This window comes from Tiliqua scincoides, chromosome 1 (assembly GCF_035046505.1).
Source record: "Tiliqua scincoides isolate rTilSci1 chromosome 1, rTilSci1.hap2, whole genome shotgun sequence".
Taxonomy (NCBI): Eukaryota; Metazoa; Chordata; class Lepidosauria; order Squamata; family Scincidae; genus Tiliqua; species Tiliqua scincoides.
In genome coordinates, this window is record NC_089821.1 from 3,295,398 (window position 1) to 3,312,414 (window position 17,017).

At 41.4% G+C, this 17,017-nt stretch overlaps 1 protein-coding gene across 1 annotated transcript in view; it reads right to left on the reverse strand.

Annotated features, from left to right (window-relative positions):
• NPAS3 (neuronal PAS domain protein 3) overlaps nucleotides 1-17,017 on the reverse strand; it is an 847,937-nt gene that overhangs the window by 265,903 nt on the left and 565,017 nt on the right. Inside the window, exon 6 of the mRNA XM_066633763.1 lies at nucleotides 10,012-10,101. Within this exon, the coding sequence (XP_066489860.1) occupies nucleotides 10,012-10,101 (90 nt within the window). The remainder of the gene's footprint in view (nucleotides 1-10,011; nucleotides 10,102-17,017) is intronic.

The window sequence follows — 17,017 nt, forward strand, 5'->3', positions numbered from 1 at the left end:
TAATATGCTTTGGAGCTTTTCAGCTGCGTCTGATAACCTCTAATGGCAGGTATCTTTTCCCCCCCTTTAAGAGCTGTGCTAAACTATACAGGAGAGACAATAATGGTTTCAGCAAAGATACTGTGTCTGCAGATATATGCTCTTGTTTCACTCATTCATAATTATGAAGAAAAGAAAAAAGCTTGCCTTTCCTGGGGAGGGGAAGGGGGAGGTAGGGAAGGAAGGTGCCTTGAAAAATGGTTCGATATCTGAATCGAACAGAGGAACTTTTTCCCCCTTAGGATCCTGCCTGGAGAAACCTTGACATGCACAAAGTCAGAACCTAGACAAAGTTGCCCTGGTGAGAACGATAAGGTCACTCGTGGGATTGCTGAGATTATCTCTGTCAAGCACTTGGACAGCATGCAGTCAAATGATGCATCATGCAGTCATTTTCAGGGGGGGAAAATCAATTTCTTCACCGGGTCGCTATTTGCTTTTCAAAGTGCCCTTGTAGGCCTTCCACCACCAAGCATTTATCAATTTAAATGTTGTAAATTGATAATGTGCCAGGATCCCTTGTACTGTTTCTGAATTATTTTGATACTTCTGTTTTCTCAGTGGCCCCCAATCCCTCAGTGCATCCATATTTTAAAAGGGTTTCCCCCTCTATTCTGAATTTTTTTTAAAAAGCCAATAACAAAAGGCTCGAATAAACGTTTTCATTTTAAGCACTAAAAACTAATCTTCCTTGAAGTGATATGACTACAGAGAATTATGCGTAATGTTTAATTATATAATGTGTATTTAATGTTTATTGTAACGAGGTAAAATGTCTAATCGATACTGATGGATTAATTTAATGAATACTCATGACTGATCAATGGCATTCAAAATGTTCTACATTGTCAAAAAAAAGCTGTGTTTATTTTTTTAGTCCTCTCATTATGAGGCTCTTAAAATACATACTAGATGGGTTTCACTCTGATAATTATATTTTAAAATGTGAACACAAAGGAATGCAAATGCCCAGCCTTCTGTACAAATATATTTTAACCAAGGCTAGCTGCAAGTATTGCAGCCTACCCAGATACCAGCCTCAATATCATTTGCATCAAGAACAGGTGGGGCAGAGCTGTTGCAGGCTGGGCGTCAGAACAGCAAAGGAATTGCATGGCAGTCGCAGAGCATCCTTAACCTCCAGTGATTTATTGGCCCTCGGCCAAGTTATCAGGGGAATCTAATTCTTCTTTATTATTCAAATAAACCACATTTGGCACCCTGGTTTCCTTTCAGAACAGCTTCACAAATAGACAGAGTGCTGTCATTTATTTGACCTTGTTCTTGTGTGCAGTAGCTCTAATTTTATTTGCCATTCCATAGGACAAATAACCAGAAATCCAACATACAAAGCTTGGTTACAGTATGAGAAAAGCACATAAATATACCAGTTCCCTTCCACCTATTTTGCTTGTAAAAAGGACACAGCCTAGACAACAACTTATCCTTTATTCTCCTTCACCTCTATTAGCTCTTATTATGTGTGCAGCTGTACCATCCCCTTTTTTGAGCAGGATCTTTTTTAAAAGGGCAATTTGCAACCCTGTGTGTGTCCTGGAAACAAGGGCAGAAAACATTTTAAGATGAGGGTTTCAGCTTGCAAAACAGAGAAGTGGCCCCAGTTTGTTTCCCCAACTAAGAACTTGGATGAAAAAATCAGGAGATATTTCCAGTGATTCTGCATGTTGCTTTTTTCTATAGATCAGTGGTTCTCAAACTTTTAGCGCTGGGACTCACTTTTAAAAATGAGAATCTTTCAGGACCCACCAGAAGTGATGTCATGACTGGAAGTGACATCATCAAGCAGGAACTTTTTTTTTTTTTAAATTCATAAAAGCAGGAACATTTTTCACAATTCTAAACTGTAATCCTACCTACACTTACCCAGGTGTAAATCTCATTTACTATCATTGTTAAAAGCATAAATTTAGTAGCCTGTTAAAAGTACAGATGTGTAACATTTCCCCAAATGCAGTTATATACCATAATAGCATCAAGTCTATTCAGTGTGGCCTTTTCAGCCACACTAGACGCTGTGCCAGAACCACCTTTCAGAGCGCGATACCATAGTCTTTCGAGACTGAAGGTTGCCAATACATCAAGTCTAATATATTAAAAATAAAATATTGAAATGAACGGGGACCCACCTGAAATTGGCTCGCGACCCACCTAGTGGGTCCTGATCCATAGTTTGAGAAACACTGCTATAGATATTCCAATACTTAATTCCATAACATTCCTATTTTAGGCATTTCCATGCTAGGCATTATTTAAAACACGGATTCATCAGATGAAACTTAAGTTTCAATTTATTCCCATGTTCTGTATTTAACTAGAGCCTGTTCATCTTCTTAGATACAACAGAGCTCTACGCCTTTCTGTTGATACGACAGTAAGAGTATGTATATGACCTTTGGATATATTTAACACTAAGCTCAAGAGCTGAATAAGAGTTGAAGCAAAACAGAAGACAGCCAGCAAGCCGCAGCAATATAATGGATTCACACCTCCAAATGCTTGGTTGAGTGCCTATGTAAACCAAGGAAGACAATGCAGTCAGGTAGTATCTGCTCTGCCCTCGTTTTCTCCCAGGTCCATGTAGGTTTGGACCACTGCTATCTGAAGATGTCCAACAGACCAGTGGTTGGGGGATGGATACCATCCTTATGTTGTTCTCCATGAAGGAAGCATCTGAAATATTTATGCCTGATGTGTAGGATTAACAGTTTCAAGAGAAACACAAAAGGACCTGTACGAGTTTATTTCCAAGGGCCTGGATTTGGAAAAGTGTAAATGGAACTTTACTCACACATTCCTCCCCCAACCTAATGTTCACTAATATTCCCTTTCCTTGCACTCATGAACATTTGAGTTGCCTTGCACATGTACTCCATCACTTGATGATTTGAACATCAAGTGGTGATTTGAGTACATTGATGAATCATCACTAGAGATGTTTGAAAATGGTGTAAGTTACTTTACTCAGAAGCCCATTGAGTTCGATTTATGGCTGCAATCTGTAATCCTGTTTTACTCACTGGAAACAAAGACCTCCAATCATCACAGATCTAAAACTACAGACAAAAGCTTAATGCCGTTGAAGGCACCATAATATTTTCAGTGGGGTGAATTCACATAGCTATCAGGCATCCAGTGTTGAGTAAGCAACCTATGGGAAAGTCATAGTCTTTGTTTACCAACAATGCAGCAGTGTGCAACTGAACCATTCTGAATTCTGTGATGGTCTTGATAATGGCTGGGCTTCAGAGGGTCCCTTGTCCAGGCAGAAGATGCTGCTGCTCACACAAAACAACACAACACACATTTCTGGAAATTCTCCCTTCCTGTGGCAGCCCTGTGCACTGCTGAAACAGAGACGCCTGCGTTGGCTCGGTCATGTTGTGAGAATGGATGATGGCCGGATCCCAAAGGATCTGCTCTATGGAGAACTAGTGCAAGGAAAGCGCCCTACAGGTAGACCACAGCTGCGATACAAGGACATCTGCAAGAGGGATCTGAAGGCCTTAGGAGTGGACCTCAACAGGTGGGAAACCCTGGCCTCTGAGCGGCCCGCTTGGAGGCAGGCTGTGCAGCATGGCCTTTCCCAGTTTGAAGAGACACTTTGCCAACAGTCTGAGGCAAAGAGGCAAAGAAGGAAGGCCCATAGCCAGGGAGACAGACCAGGGACAGACTGCACTTGCTCCCGGTGTGGAAGGGATTGTCACTCCCGAATTGGCCTTTTTAGCCACACTAGACGCTGTTCCAGAACCACCATTCAGAGCGCAATACCATAGTCTTTCGAGACTGAAGGTTGCCAACAACAACCTGTGCACTACTTCCCACACATTACGGAGGAGGAGTTGCCGTGGGAAAGAAGAGTTTGTGGACATCAGGAGGGAAGTCTTGAGCAAGCAGAGTAGCCAAACATACCTTGTTCATGACTATCACCCACACACCAAACAAGAAAGACAAGGGCAGAGATGCTTTTGGTGGCTGCTAGTAACATGTGCCAAAAATCTGTTGAAATATGTGCCAAGAACCATGAAAAGCAACTGTATACTGCAGAGTTTACCGCAGTAGGCAGGATAGTTAAAAAATAAAATAAAAAAATCCAGAACAAATAGCCCTTTCTATATATCTATTGTATGTTACAAAGAATTTGAAGAAGTTTAACTGGAGACAGTGGTTTCTTTGTATAAGTGGCACCAGAGGGGGGAAGGCAATGGGGGCAAGTTCTCCCCCAGACAAATAACTACCCCTCTTTCCACTTCTCATTGCCAGATCTTTGTAGTAACCTGAAGGAAAATCACTTTTCACATACTCTCACCTTTGTCCCTTATGTGCCCCTCCACTATATATATTTTATGTTGCTCCACTGCTCCTTTGTCATGTTTATCCTGGCATTGATAGCACAACACTTGAACTTGAGTCCTGATCTAGTGCAGTACAGTTTCATGTTGCCTTTTAAACAATGCTTTCATTTAAGTTGTCTTTACTTCCTTTTTATAAGTTTGAGGAGAAATGTTCAAAATAAGCACCTGGGTCCATTTTCCAACATATTATATTTTAATGTTAAAAAAGGCTACGGTTTTCATTGCAACGGATGTTGGGATCAACAATCGCATGCCAGCTGTACACTCCCAGAATAAATATTTCTGTTCAATTTCTTCCAGATTCTTCTCACACATCATATTCCCTTTTTTAAGGCCTCCTCAACAGGTCCAAGAAAAATATAAAGCTTCTTGCCCCAGTAAATGGCTGTAAGTCTGACGCAGATATCCTAATCACTTTAGTAATTGAGCAACAAAAAACAAAACTGAAGGATACTGTAATCAAAGACATGCTAGATGCTAGAAAATGTATATGCTGCATTCTCAAGCCATCATTTCTTGAGAACAGAATTCCAGTGTTACTGAATGTGCAAACTCTCGAAGTGTCACAAGGTTTATTCAACACAACCTCTGCCAGCTCATGGCAGGAACCCAGCAGTGTTTATCCGATAGCAATGGATAGAACATAAAGAATTGGAATCAAGACATCTCATGCGCTCCTCTTCCATTAATGCTTGTTCTTGGCACCTTTATCACGAACTAGAATTCAACAGCATCACCCCCACCTACAATGGCTTCCACACACTGAGTAATTTTGAGATCACCACAGTGAAACATTAGCATTTCCTTTCTACAAGGAGAATTGTTTGCATAGCTATTTTTGCCACTGCTTTTTGCAGTAAATAAAGCTTTTAAATGCTTGATTTAGTGTGGGTGATTGCAGCTTCTCGTTTGTCCCTGTTCATGATGCATCTGGAAAATATCATCGCCTTTGTAAGATTACTGAAAATAACTGAGAGGGCTGGTGCTATTAAGATGTGGGGGGAAAGTTCCATTTACCACATGAGCAAACCTCTATTGATTGAAATATTTTCGACCTGCTCTTCTTTCCCAAACTAGTTTTTTAAAGAATGCTCTGGACAGAACATGCTGTGCTCATAAGGTGAATGGTTAACATGTGATCAAGTCAATGCTATTGAAATACCAGCTACTTCAGCACAGCCTTAAGAGAAGATGCATTTCCTCAGGGGTGAAGGATCAGTTTGCATGAGGTGGATGGATCTAATCGGTTTTCCGATGGCTCTGGAAGATTTCTCTTGCTAGCATGGCTGGTAGGTTGTCAACATCCTAATTGATCTGACAAAGGCAGAGATTGCCTATGCAGTAGTAATGATTGCACTTAAGTCCCCCCTCTGCTTGCAGAGCTCATGGTGCTCACTTTGGTATGTCCCAGAGGTGAGGGCATCAATGCAGGAAGGGTAACAGCTGAACCCTGGTGGAGGAAGATTCTCAGTGAGTCAGACTGAGCACGGGTTAGTGTCCATTTCACTCTTCTATGGCAGCAGTGGAGCCCCCCACTGCTGCCATAGAATAAAAATCATACTTCTTAGGAGGTATGGGAAAGTCCAGCACAGCTTGACTCAGGTCGAGTCTAGAGTCACTGTCCCCCTGCAACTCGATTCGAAAACAGTTGTAACGGGGGCACTTTCCAAGTCACCCTCTGGCAACTCTAAAGGACTCAAGTCAAGTTGCTTCCTTTAATAAAGCCCACTGTAAAAAAAACCGGGCTGCTGTGTGTGTCGGAGTTCACTTTAGATGATGAGTTCACTGATGTCCCTGCCCATCTGTAAATAAGGCAGGAGAGTGTGGGAGGGACTGAGTGAGAGCGGGGACAGAAGCAGCAAGAGGGAGGAGGGTCATGTACAGCAGCAGCGAGGCTTACCAGGACAATTCAATCCTTGCCAGCTCTACTCAGAGGTAGTCCTATTTGCACTGGTCATTCAATGAGGGTTTCTCCCCCAAATAACAATGGAGCCAAGCCATGCAGTGGAAAGTGTGATCGCTATGAACAGTTACCTTGCTCATGCCTGATCTTGTCTGATCTCGGAAGCTAAGCAGGGTCAGGCCTGGTTAGAACTTGGATGGGAGACCACTCGGGAATACTGGGTGCTGTGGGCTTATACCACAGTCTTTCGAGACTGAAGGTTGCCAAACAACCATATGAACTGCCTCCCACCTTTAAATGTACCATCTGAATACAAAACCTGGGTCTTCAGAAAGGACTTTATTCTTTCCATATAGAATGTGTGGTGCGCTGGGAACTCAAGGAACTCAAGGATGAGATTGAAACATCACCCGCCCCACATCAGACCATCTATGACTCCAACCTCAATGGTTTCAGTCCTGACTTCTGAGTCAACCTTTCCTTTGGCAGGCTATACATTCCTTCCCCACCTCATTGTTTGTTGGAGTGCACACCATCCAGCCTTTTAAAAGGGAGGGGGGAGCAACAGAGCTACCCCTCCCTACAGCAGGCTGCTCCGCACCCAGTACAGCTGAACTGGCTAGCATGCCATTGATGGGAACTGCAGGTTTATTTCTGCAAAGGCTACAAGGCAGTTTGGGCACCACTTCAAAATGATCACATCTGGATGAGCTGTTAGAAAACTTCTTATTGCTTTACAGTCTTTTCTAGAGCAATCAGCCCATCACAAACAGACTGTATTTATTTCTTTATTTTAAGTTCAGCACTTTCCCAAGCATAGGCTAGCCAACTGGAAGCTGAGAATTTGAGCTCGAGGAAGCAAATTTCACTCCTTGTACAGATCATATCCAGAATTGTTTGGTAACCAGATATTTTCCACTATGGGAAACTTTAAAGAAAGAAAAATGTTCATTTTGCTTATTTAGCATTGCAGTATGTCTAACTCAACATTTATAAAAGCGGAAACCTGCCCCCAAAGTCTAAACACTGCAGGATGAAAAGTCATGTTCCAGTCTAGTAACTACTGATGACACTGCTCAGTGTAGGTGCCTGCTTTTAGAAGGACTTGCACAGGGTTAAAGCCAACTATTTCCTTGAACAGATGATATTTCAGATGGCCACACTATTCCAGATGCATCAATTTCCTTGAAAATCGAATCCTTATATGTGCATATGCTGTGCTGGCAGGAGGACTGCCTGAAATGGCCCCAACCCAAGAGCTAATATTCTTTTGGCCAGAATAATGCAATTATTATTTTCCTAGCTATCAGTCTAAGCATACAGAGCCATCTGTTATGCAAAGCAAACATACACATCTCAATTACAGAAAATGCAGTTGCCTTAACAGAATTTGGATTATATCACTAACCAGGGCTGTAAAACGTGCTTTAAGCTGGAGTATAATGGATGCCTTTCAGGAGTTCCCTAATTAGCATTTACCTGTTTAAACTAATTATGCATCCTCCTCCTTTGATGGTTTATTAAACTTTGTGGGACACCATGCATTAAGCAGATTATTATGAGCATAAGACAATAATAAGCATTACAGTTCTGGGGGTGGTTTTGTTTTTACAACAAAAGCAGCCGGGTGCCTTATCAATGACAACATATGACACTTCTGATACTCATTCCCAAACAGACCAAGGCAGGGATTAGATCCTATGACAAAACTAGGGGCTTCCGTGCAATACAAGGATACCAGAATGCATTCACAACTAGGTTGCCTACCTAGTCCTCTTATTTTGTTTGCTAAAACTTCTACATAACCAACAGTATCATCTACACATGCAATATAATCACATTTCTTTGCGAGATGAACATCTTTGCTGTAATTCAGATGTCTTCAATACAATGTACACATTTTCTTTTCTCCTGTACCAGCTATTCAGACATGTATCCCTTTCTACGTTTTCACAACAGCATTTTCACTTTCATTCTGGAACAGCCAAATCCTAAAGTTCTGAAAAGTTCCAGTCCTGGGAAGAACCTCTGAACAACCAGGGCAACTTAAGCAACAAATTCAGGTTGGGTTCCCATTCCAAACAAGAAGACATAAGCACCATCACAGCTCCTAAGTACAGCAAGCCCTCCCTTAAAGTTGTTTCATTCGACACAGTTTCATTTTAAAGTTGGTCAGTGGTTCTGGCAGCCCAATACTGAACTGCCCGGCACGCCGTGGCATCCAACGCAACCCGGTTAGCCATCACCGCCTCCTCCGGAGAAGCGGACTTTCGTCCCCTTCCCCCAAGTAAGGGAAGTGTCCCTGGAATGAGGCTACTCGATTCTGCGGCAGCTCTTGAGCCAGCACAGAATCAGTGTCCCATGTTGAACTGCACAGTCCGAAACAGGGCTCTGGATCCGGTGGAGCTGAGCTGCATTGGTCCTGCCCCCTCCCCCTGCGCTCTCTCCTCCCTTCATGCCTCTACCTGCCCTCCACCTGCTCCCCCACCCTGGGATAACTTCTCTCTGCCTCCCCCACACCTCCACTCACCTCTCCGCCACCAGGCAGCCCAGGCGATTGCCAAGCGGTGGAACACAGGCCCCGCACCAGAGTTGGCCCAGTGTTGGCTCATGCGGGGTTAGTTCCAGTGCTTAGCTGGCACTAAGCCTCCGGCGCACCAAGCTCAGGATTGGGCTCTCAGTCTTCTGACTTCCACGGCTGAACACTGTAAGGGCTGCCAGAAGTTGCTTCCAGGTTTGCTAGGCCCACGACCCACTTCCTTGGCCTCGTCATGCCCCAAAACGTCTCGTGTAGCCACAAGGCATTCTGGGACATGACAATGCTTTGTGGCAGAATAGGAAAGTGCACCACTTGGGAGAGTGTTACTGAGCCGGTCTATGGCAAAACTGGTTTAGTTATAAGTAGTTTTGGGTTTCCAAGAGCCTATCGACAACTTTAAGTGAGGACTTGCTGAACCCCGAGGGTGGCTGTAACAAAGGCAAAGTATCCACCATTGCAATCGTCATGCAAACTGACTCCAAATATTCCTGAATCTCTGTCTGTCTGGATAATTCTGATATACTGGTCACTAAAACCAGAACCATTCATTACAAATAAAACGTCATTCTTCTCTTTCCCTATAACCTGAGATAAAAAAAATATGTCTGTAATTAAGCTGCAGCAATTAAAAACCACTATTTTCCAAATATGTCCTCTGCAGATTTACTGAACGCTTGCAAAAGCAGCTGAATGTGTCCTTGTTGAAACCCTCCCTGCAAGTCATTTTAATGGTCTCTTTCAGCTTTTCTTGACTCCAAATGACTCCCTGTCATTGTGTCAGCTCCCAGGATAATGCAGGGTACTCCATAAACATCCAGTAATAGGACACCAGGGAAGTACTATTAGAGTGTCCCTTCCCTACCCAGGTACTGAGGTTTAAAGTTCAAAACAATCGAGAAAAGAAACTGCATTTGTTCTCAATAAATTAATAATGATCCTTTGTGACAGGAAAAAAAAGTTTTCTGGCTCAGAGTTTTTATCGTTTAACGTTTGTACATCTAATACTGACTCACAATTCCAATTATTTTCTAGGACTGGTTAGTCAGAGCCTTTACATCAGAGAGTCAATAACATGCAAAATGCCACAAAACAGATCATTGTATTTAAAAAAAAATGAACCCCAGAGTGAGGCTGACACCATTAAATTTTCTACTTACTTGGGACAGGCCGAGATAGATAGAGACTGTTTCCGAAATGTACAAAAATCTTCCCTCTTGGTTTAGTGCAAATACAAATCCATCCAGGGACTGCAAAGTAAGAAAAAAAAGCGAGATGCTTGTTAGATGGTGATACTTTTCACCAGCATAGGATAAAGCGTAAGTATCACACACTCTACGGAGCTATTCATCTTTATGGAAAGACCCTGTATCCACATACATCACAATCTTGAAACATTTATGATTTCTGTTCAGCACAGAAATGAAAACAGTTTCCTCAAAGAAAAAAAACAGTGAAGAAGAGCACCACTGAGGATTGTATCAATTTGCTAATTAACAGAGGATTACAGTCCTGCACTTCATTCACAAATGCACTATGTACTTTTTTCTAAGTGCAAACAAAACCAATCAACAGATTACTGTCAAATCTATTCACACCTGGAGACCAAAGAAATCTTGTGAATTTAATCTCTTCAATGTCAACTTGTATATTCAAATGATATGCTGGCAGGTGTAAAGCTTTAGATATGGTTTCCAGGAAAAATGCATTAAAGAACATGTGATATTGTTATATCCAGGAAAGTTTCCTGAAACGTATCTCCAACTAACAAACAACAGGCCTTAGTTGTAACTGAGACATGACAGAACAAAGAGCTGAATACTGTATGTGGTTTTGTGCACAACAGTAAAAATTCATCAGTTTATCCTTTTATCCTACAGTTTACAGTTTTACAGTTTTAGACTACAGTTTATCCTTTTATCTATTTGTCTTCCGCTAGCAGCATTTAACCCACCATGTGCATGAATACTCCTCCCCCATCTTGATTTGAAATGGGCATGGCTAAAGCAAATTATCTTTTTTTTAAAAATCAGAAAATGCATTATTTTATTTTCAGGTTTATTCTAAAGCTGAAGCTGCCAAGCTTTAAATAACATTATTTGAACAGCCACCCTCTCATGAGCTCCCAAACCTTATATAAGGGCTGAACTGTTTCCTCAATGCCTTCTCTTACCCCAGAACCTATCCAGCAGTGGCAAGAATGTGGAGCTCATGATAGAGGGGCTTCCCCACACTCATTTCATTCTGCTCTGGAAACTCTGCTCCAGATGGCAGAAAAGGTGGGAAACTGAGTTGGAGTGTGTTCTGAAGCCTTCCAAGGGATATAGTTGTTTTTAACTTTCCTCATATCTTTACTAAGGGGGTTGTGAGCCCCAAGAACTTCATTTCCTGTGAATCCAAGAAGCTGGTGGGTCAAGAGACCTAATGGATAGGCTACAGTTGCCAACTGGAAGGTTTGGATGGAGGAAGGAAAAGGCTGGAATGTCAGGAAAGGAGGAATTGCCCCAGGCAAGGCTACTCTGAAAGCAGCCAAAGTTGCATATATATGCAAAATGCATTAATTTATATTGTCACTTCCCACCCTTTTTAACTTTAGCACCATCACGATCATCATTACATACAACTACAGGTGGGATTTTTTGGTGATAGCATCGTTTTCTGCACTTCTAAATTTTGTTTAAAAAATTTTTTTTTTAAAAATCTGCCAAAAAATAAACTGGGAAATAATAATGGGTGAGGTACATTGATTGTGGCTGCATCTGCTGCAGGATGACCGATACAATGGAGTTCAGAGTGCCTATACCTTTAAGCACTGTAGAGCAGAGGGCATTTTGGCAGGTGCAGCTCAGCATGGAAGGGTTTAAAAAAGCTGCACCTGCTAAAATTCTCTCTGCTCTACAGTGCTTAAAGGTATAGGCACTCTGTCCCCCACGGTCACCCTCCATCTGCTGATTCAATACCACCTACCTAGTACACTCTTAAAGTGATTATAATTATAATTTATAAAAATGTACCCTTGGAACAAAAACACAAACTCCACTTTCTGCACTTTTCTTCCTTGGGAAAACACAAAATCAGTGCAAAAATGAAAATGTTTAAGAACACCTCTACTTTAAACAGCAGCACCATCTCCTGTGTTCTTGGGTGTTTAATAATTTTCATTAGTTAACAAGAATGGGAAAGAGACGGAGAGCAGAAGAAGAGGGGAAAGGAGCAAAAAGAAAGGAGTCAGCGGAAGCATATGAAGTGAGATGCTAAAAGTGGCTTCCAAGTCTTACAAGGTTGGTGATTCCAAATCAACTTTGTTTCAGTGGATCCAGTCAGGGCCAGCCCGGCAATGAGGTTGGCTGAAGTGGCTGTTTTGTGTGGTGAGTTGGGGAAGGACAGTGAACAGATGAGGAATATCCTACACCTGGCCACTACCCTCTTCCCTGCTGCCCACAGAGCTATTTCCATCAGCTCTCCTACTGACTACTTCCTGCTGACTGACAGCGAGTGGGAAGAGGAGGCGGGCTCTGGATTGCCACAACACATTCTGCTTTCCTAAGCAGCTGAGCAGCTGAGGAAGAGGAGGAGGAGGAGGAAGCAGTGGCAACAACAATGGGTTGTGTTTTTTTAAGGGTTTCCAACTAGCAGGGTTGGTGCATCTACGCAATTCATGTAGCAGATCTGCTTGGACTGATTCTCCCCCACCATTTTCCCATACTGCTCCAGTTCCGGTATGTCCATAAAACACTGACAAGCGCAAGCTGCCCCATTTCAAGAAGTGGCAAATGAAATGAACACAATCAACCTACTATGCAAGCAAGATCCATATTCAGATTGTCCATAAATTGTAACTATTAATGCCTAAATCCAGCAGAGAGTTAACCATGCATAAGCCTACTGAAATCCAGCTAAAATGAAACACCCTTGTCCAAAATGCAAAACTTGTAACCACATTATTTGGGTTTCAGATGAGGTCATTTTATTTCATTTACGTTTAGATAATTTCCAATTATGATCATAATGCAACAACAGAGCTGGTTTAAATTTAGGCTGCAATCCTATACACACTTTCCTGGGAAAAAGCCCCATTGAACACAATGAATCTTACTTCTGAGCAGACACAAATAGGATTGTGCTGACAGGAATACAGTAACCTCAATAACACAGGCCTACAAAATTGAGGATCAGAAAAGTTTTTCCCAAACTTTATGGCGGTTTGATATGAATTTGGGGTGCCGATTCCAAAAATGGCATCTGTTTTGCCCTATCATGTCTAGTTTTATAGCATAGCCTCATTAATGAATGGTTCAAGCAGCTTCCTCATGAGGAAGCCATGGTGTAGGCTTCCTCATGAGGAAGCTGCTTGAACCATTCACTAAAGAGGCTATGCAGTGTCTCCAAAACTAGATGTGATAGGGCAAAATGGATGCCATTTTTGGAATTGGCACCCCAAACATACCCAGGAATTGGTGTAACGTTTAAAGAAGCAAAATGCACGTTGGCCTATGTAATCTTACTCTATTTCCAAACACCAAAAAGTGTTTTAAACTTCTTTTGCTTCTTGATTAATTTCTAACAGACTGATGGCGGGAAGTTGTTTTTGGTGAACATTTACTGCTCTTTGATGTTGAAGGTAAAAATCTTTTCTTCCCCCACAAAAAAAATCTGTCTTTTCTCAAATAAAGAGCCACTTATTAGAAAACAAACAGTAAAGTTGCCACACATTGCAAAAAAGGATCTTCAATTTATATTTATGAATTAATAAAAATGTAAATATCTGCATAGGCTTTTGTCAAACAAAAATATTTATACCATGCAAGTAGTTTATCTTGAAAATTATCATAATTTCTTTTCCGATGATTAAAGCAGGAACCTTGAATACTGACATCAATTACTGGTGAGCAGTTTTAAGTGGTGAAGTTTAAATCTGACCCAAGCAAGAGCACACTCAATGCATTTTAGATTTAGAGAGCAATCCACCAAGCACTGCTGTTTTGCAAACTGGAATGTGTCAGCTAGTCAGGTGCTCCATTCTTAAAGTATCTCTGCCATTTCAGCTGAAATTCCAGGAGGAGGCGTAGTGATACATCTTGATGGATTTCATCTCTTTATGCTAAAAAGAGATGGATTTCATCTCTTTATGCCAACTCCAGGAGACATAAACCTATACAGGTGTGTGCCACTTAAGGACTGGGATCTCCAATCTCCAGGGTTCTCTGATCCCTGTTATGCAATTATGACATTAAGAGAACATTCAGCCTATTTAGTGCCTTTGTTGGGTAAGCAGACACTCCCTGACAGACATTTGCTGGCTGCATAGGCTACTGGAGATAGACTGCTGCTTCTTTGCATTAAGAAACTATTTGTTGTGTTAACACACACTCTGCTGCAGGCTATGGAAGTCCTGACTGTCTCAATGAGAGTCTCTTTGCTGTGCATTGACCACAGTCATATATGTGGTCCATTGTTAAGCGGAAGATCATTAAGTGGCACACGCCTGTAGTGGGGAATGCACATACAGATGGAGATACCATAGTACACATCTGTGAAATCTTCCAAAGCAAATCCCAAGAAACATGAGGATATTGACTAGAGAGTGATCATTTAGAGCAGTGTTTCCCAAACTGTGAGTGGAACCCACAGGTGGGTCTCAACTTGAAAAATGAGAAAGCAAAGACAGTATTAATTAAAGTTCATTCAGGCTGCCTCATTAAAAGAAATTGATCTTTTTTTGTAAACAAAGAAATAAAAATACATTTTTTATTTTTAGTAATGGTGACTCCAGTTCAAAATAGCAGACCCTGCCATCAAAAGGGACAAACACTAAAGAAGATGAAGAAAAGAAAGAAAGAAAAATAAACTATTTCTAGATTTCTTTTTTAAGTCTTGTAAAGCAAGGTGGGTCCCGATAGAGTGTTGTTTTAAAAAGTGGGTCCCGGTGTTAAAAAGTTTGGAAACCACTGATTGAGGGCCCAATCCTATTCAACTTTCCAGCATCAGTGCAGTCACAATGCAATCCCAAGATAAGGAAACAAATGTTCCCATACCTTAAGGAGGCCTCTGGGACTACCTCCCTATTACAGGATGTGGTGCATACCCCATTGGTTCGGCTGCACCAGGACTAGAAAATTGGATGGGATTGGGCCCTTAGAGTTTTGTGGATTTTATGAAGAAACTGACACTGCGCAGACTAAGGATAAGGTGAAATGCACCCTCCTTCTTTAGAATAGTCTTCTTTAGAATGTGCAGTGCAATAGCTATGGGAGCATGTAGTAAGTACCATAGGTGCAGTAATGTGCCAAGTAAGTGGCCCCTGCAGTACTTCTAGCACTGCCCCCGTAGAGCTACACCACTGGTCATGTGATTCGAAAAGAATTCCAGACAGTGTTGAGGCTGAAATGGGCTATGCAGAAATGGGCTATGTCAGAATGCCAGATGCAAGGGAGGGCACCAAAATGCAGGTCTCTTGATGTCTTGTGTGCTCCCTGAGGCATCTGTTGGACCAGGAAGAGGTACAGGAAGCTGAACTAGATGGGCCTGTGGTCTGATCCAACAGGGCTGTTCTTATGTTCTTATGTTCACTGGCATCTGTCCTATGGCCCCCTTACAGAAGAGATTCCCAACCACTACCTTGAGACCAAGAGATGGTGCAGAAGGGTGAAAGGCGCTGAATTGCAGCTGAATCAAAAGTGCCTGTGTTGATGACCCACTGGCCTTGTTCATAAATACTGGCAAAGGATAGAAATATTGAACCTAAAGGAGGAGTAGGGTAAAGAAGATGGAGCATAGATTGTGTATCTATATGAGGCTTGTTCTCCAAAGGAGGGGAACTGAAGCCTGCAGAGAGCACTGGAGCTTGACATGGCCTCACAGCCACAATTGTTGTCATAATGTAGCATTTTCATCTCTTGTTTCACAGGCAGAGTGTATCTGCCTGAAACTTCAAGCCAGTATCAACAAAAGCAAAAATAAGAACTCACATAGTGACCCACAGGGTGATAAAAAAAAAAAAAAAAACAGAACCCACAAATCTTTGAATAAAACTGTTAATTTTAATTTTTCTTCTTTTTTCTTTCAGGGTATACAAGTCGACTTTGTGCATGAAATATTGGAACAATAATCTTCCTCAAACTCAATAAGTTTGAGTCCAGTAAGTTTCTTGAAGGATTTAAGGATTTGTAGGATTTAATAAAATTTTTATGGGTTCTGTTTTTTTGGGTCACCCTGTATATAACTAAACTTCCATAAGTTTAGTTATCAGAGATGTTCACCATCATCCTTTTACAACAGAACTTTTCTCCCCAGTCCTGTGAGTAGATCCTGCAGACTAGATATTGGCAAAGTTTTAACATTACTGATCGACATGGGGGGAGGTCCTGTTTTGTGATTTCTGTCTTCCTACCAGTTATGTACAAAATGTGATTAAACTGAGTTTTGCAAGCATTTTCTTATTTTGATTTGAGAAAACATTATGTATTATGCTGTTTCAATCACCACAGGCTTTTTTTTTTTTTAAACTGCCCCACTGTTTTCAACAGGCGCCAATTAAGATTCTGGGGTCAAAGAGTTAATTACATCTTCTTACCCACTATGTAGAATTTTCTGATTATTAAACAAGGTTGGATTAAGATGAAAAAGTACTGACACAAATGTTAATGCCTGCCCCTCCTCAAGAAGATTTATCATAATACCATGCTGAAACCTATATGGGTTTTTTTTTTTTTTCCAAAGCAGTCTGAGAACAAAATCTTAGAGGAAACACTAAAATAAATGCTTTAAAGGCATGCAAGCATCTGATTAACAAATACAGTTCCCTTATTCCTGAAAACAGCTCTAAGCAAGTCAAACAGCAATGATGGGAGATTTTCCTTGTCAGATCTCAGCAAGTCTATATGGTCGACAGGAGGCAAATTATTTTCAGATGTAAAGAGTAGCTGTGTCACATCTAAACAATGATACCAGTGATAATTTATGCTATGTGCATTTGAATAATAAGCAAGGCAGATGTGAAAAGCACTTATTCTGCTTGTTGCTTTAAACTGATTTTCTATTGGTTTTAATAGTTTAGTTTATTTGGCTTTAGATTAGTGTTTCTCAAACTGTGGGTTGGGACCCACTAGGTGGGTCACGAGCCAATTTCAGGTAGGTCTACATTCATCTCAATATTTTATTTTTAAT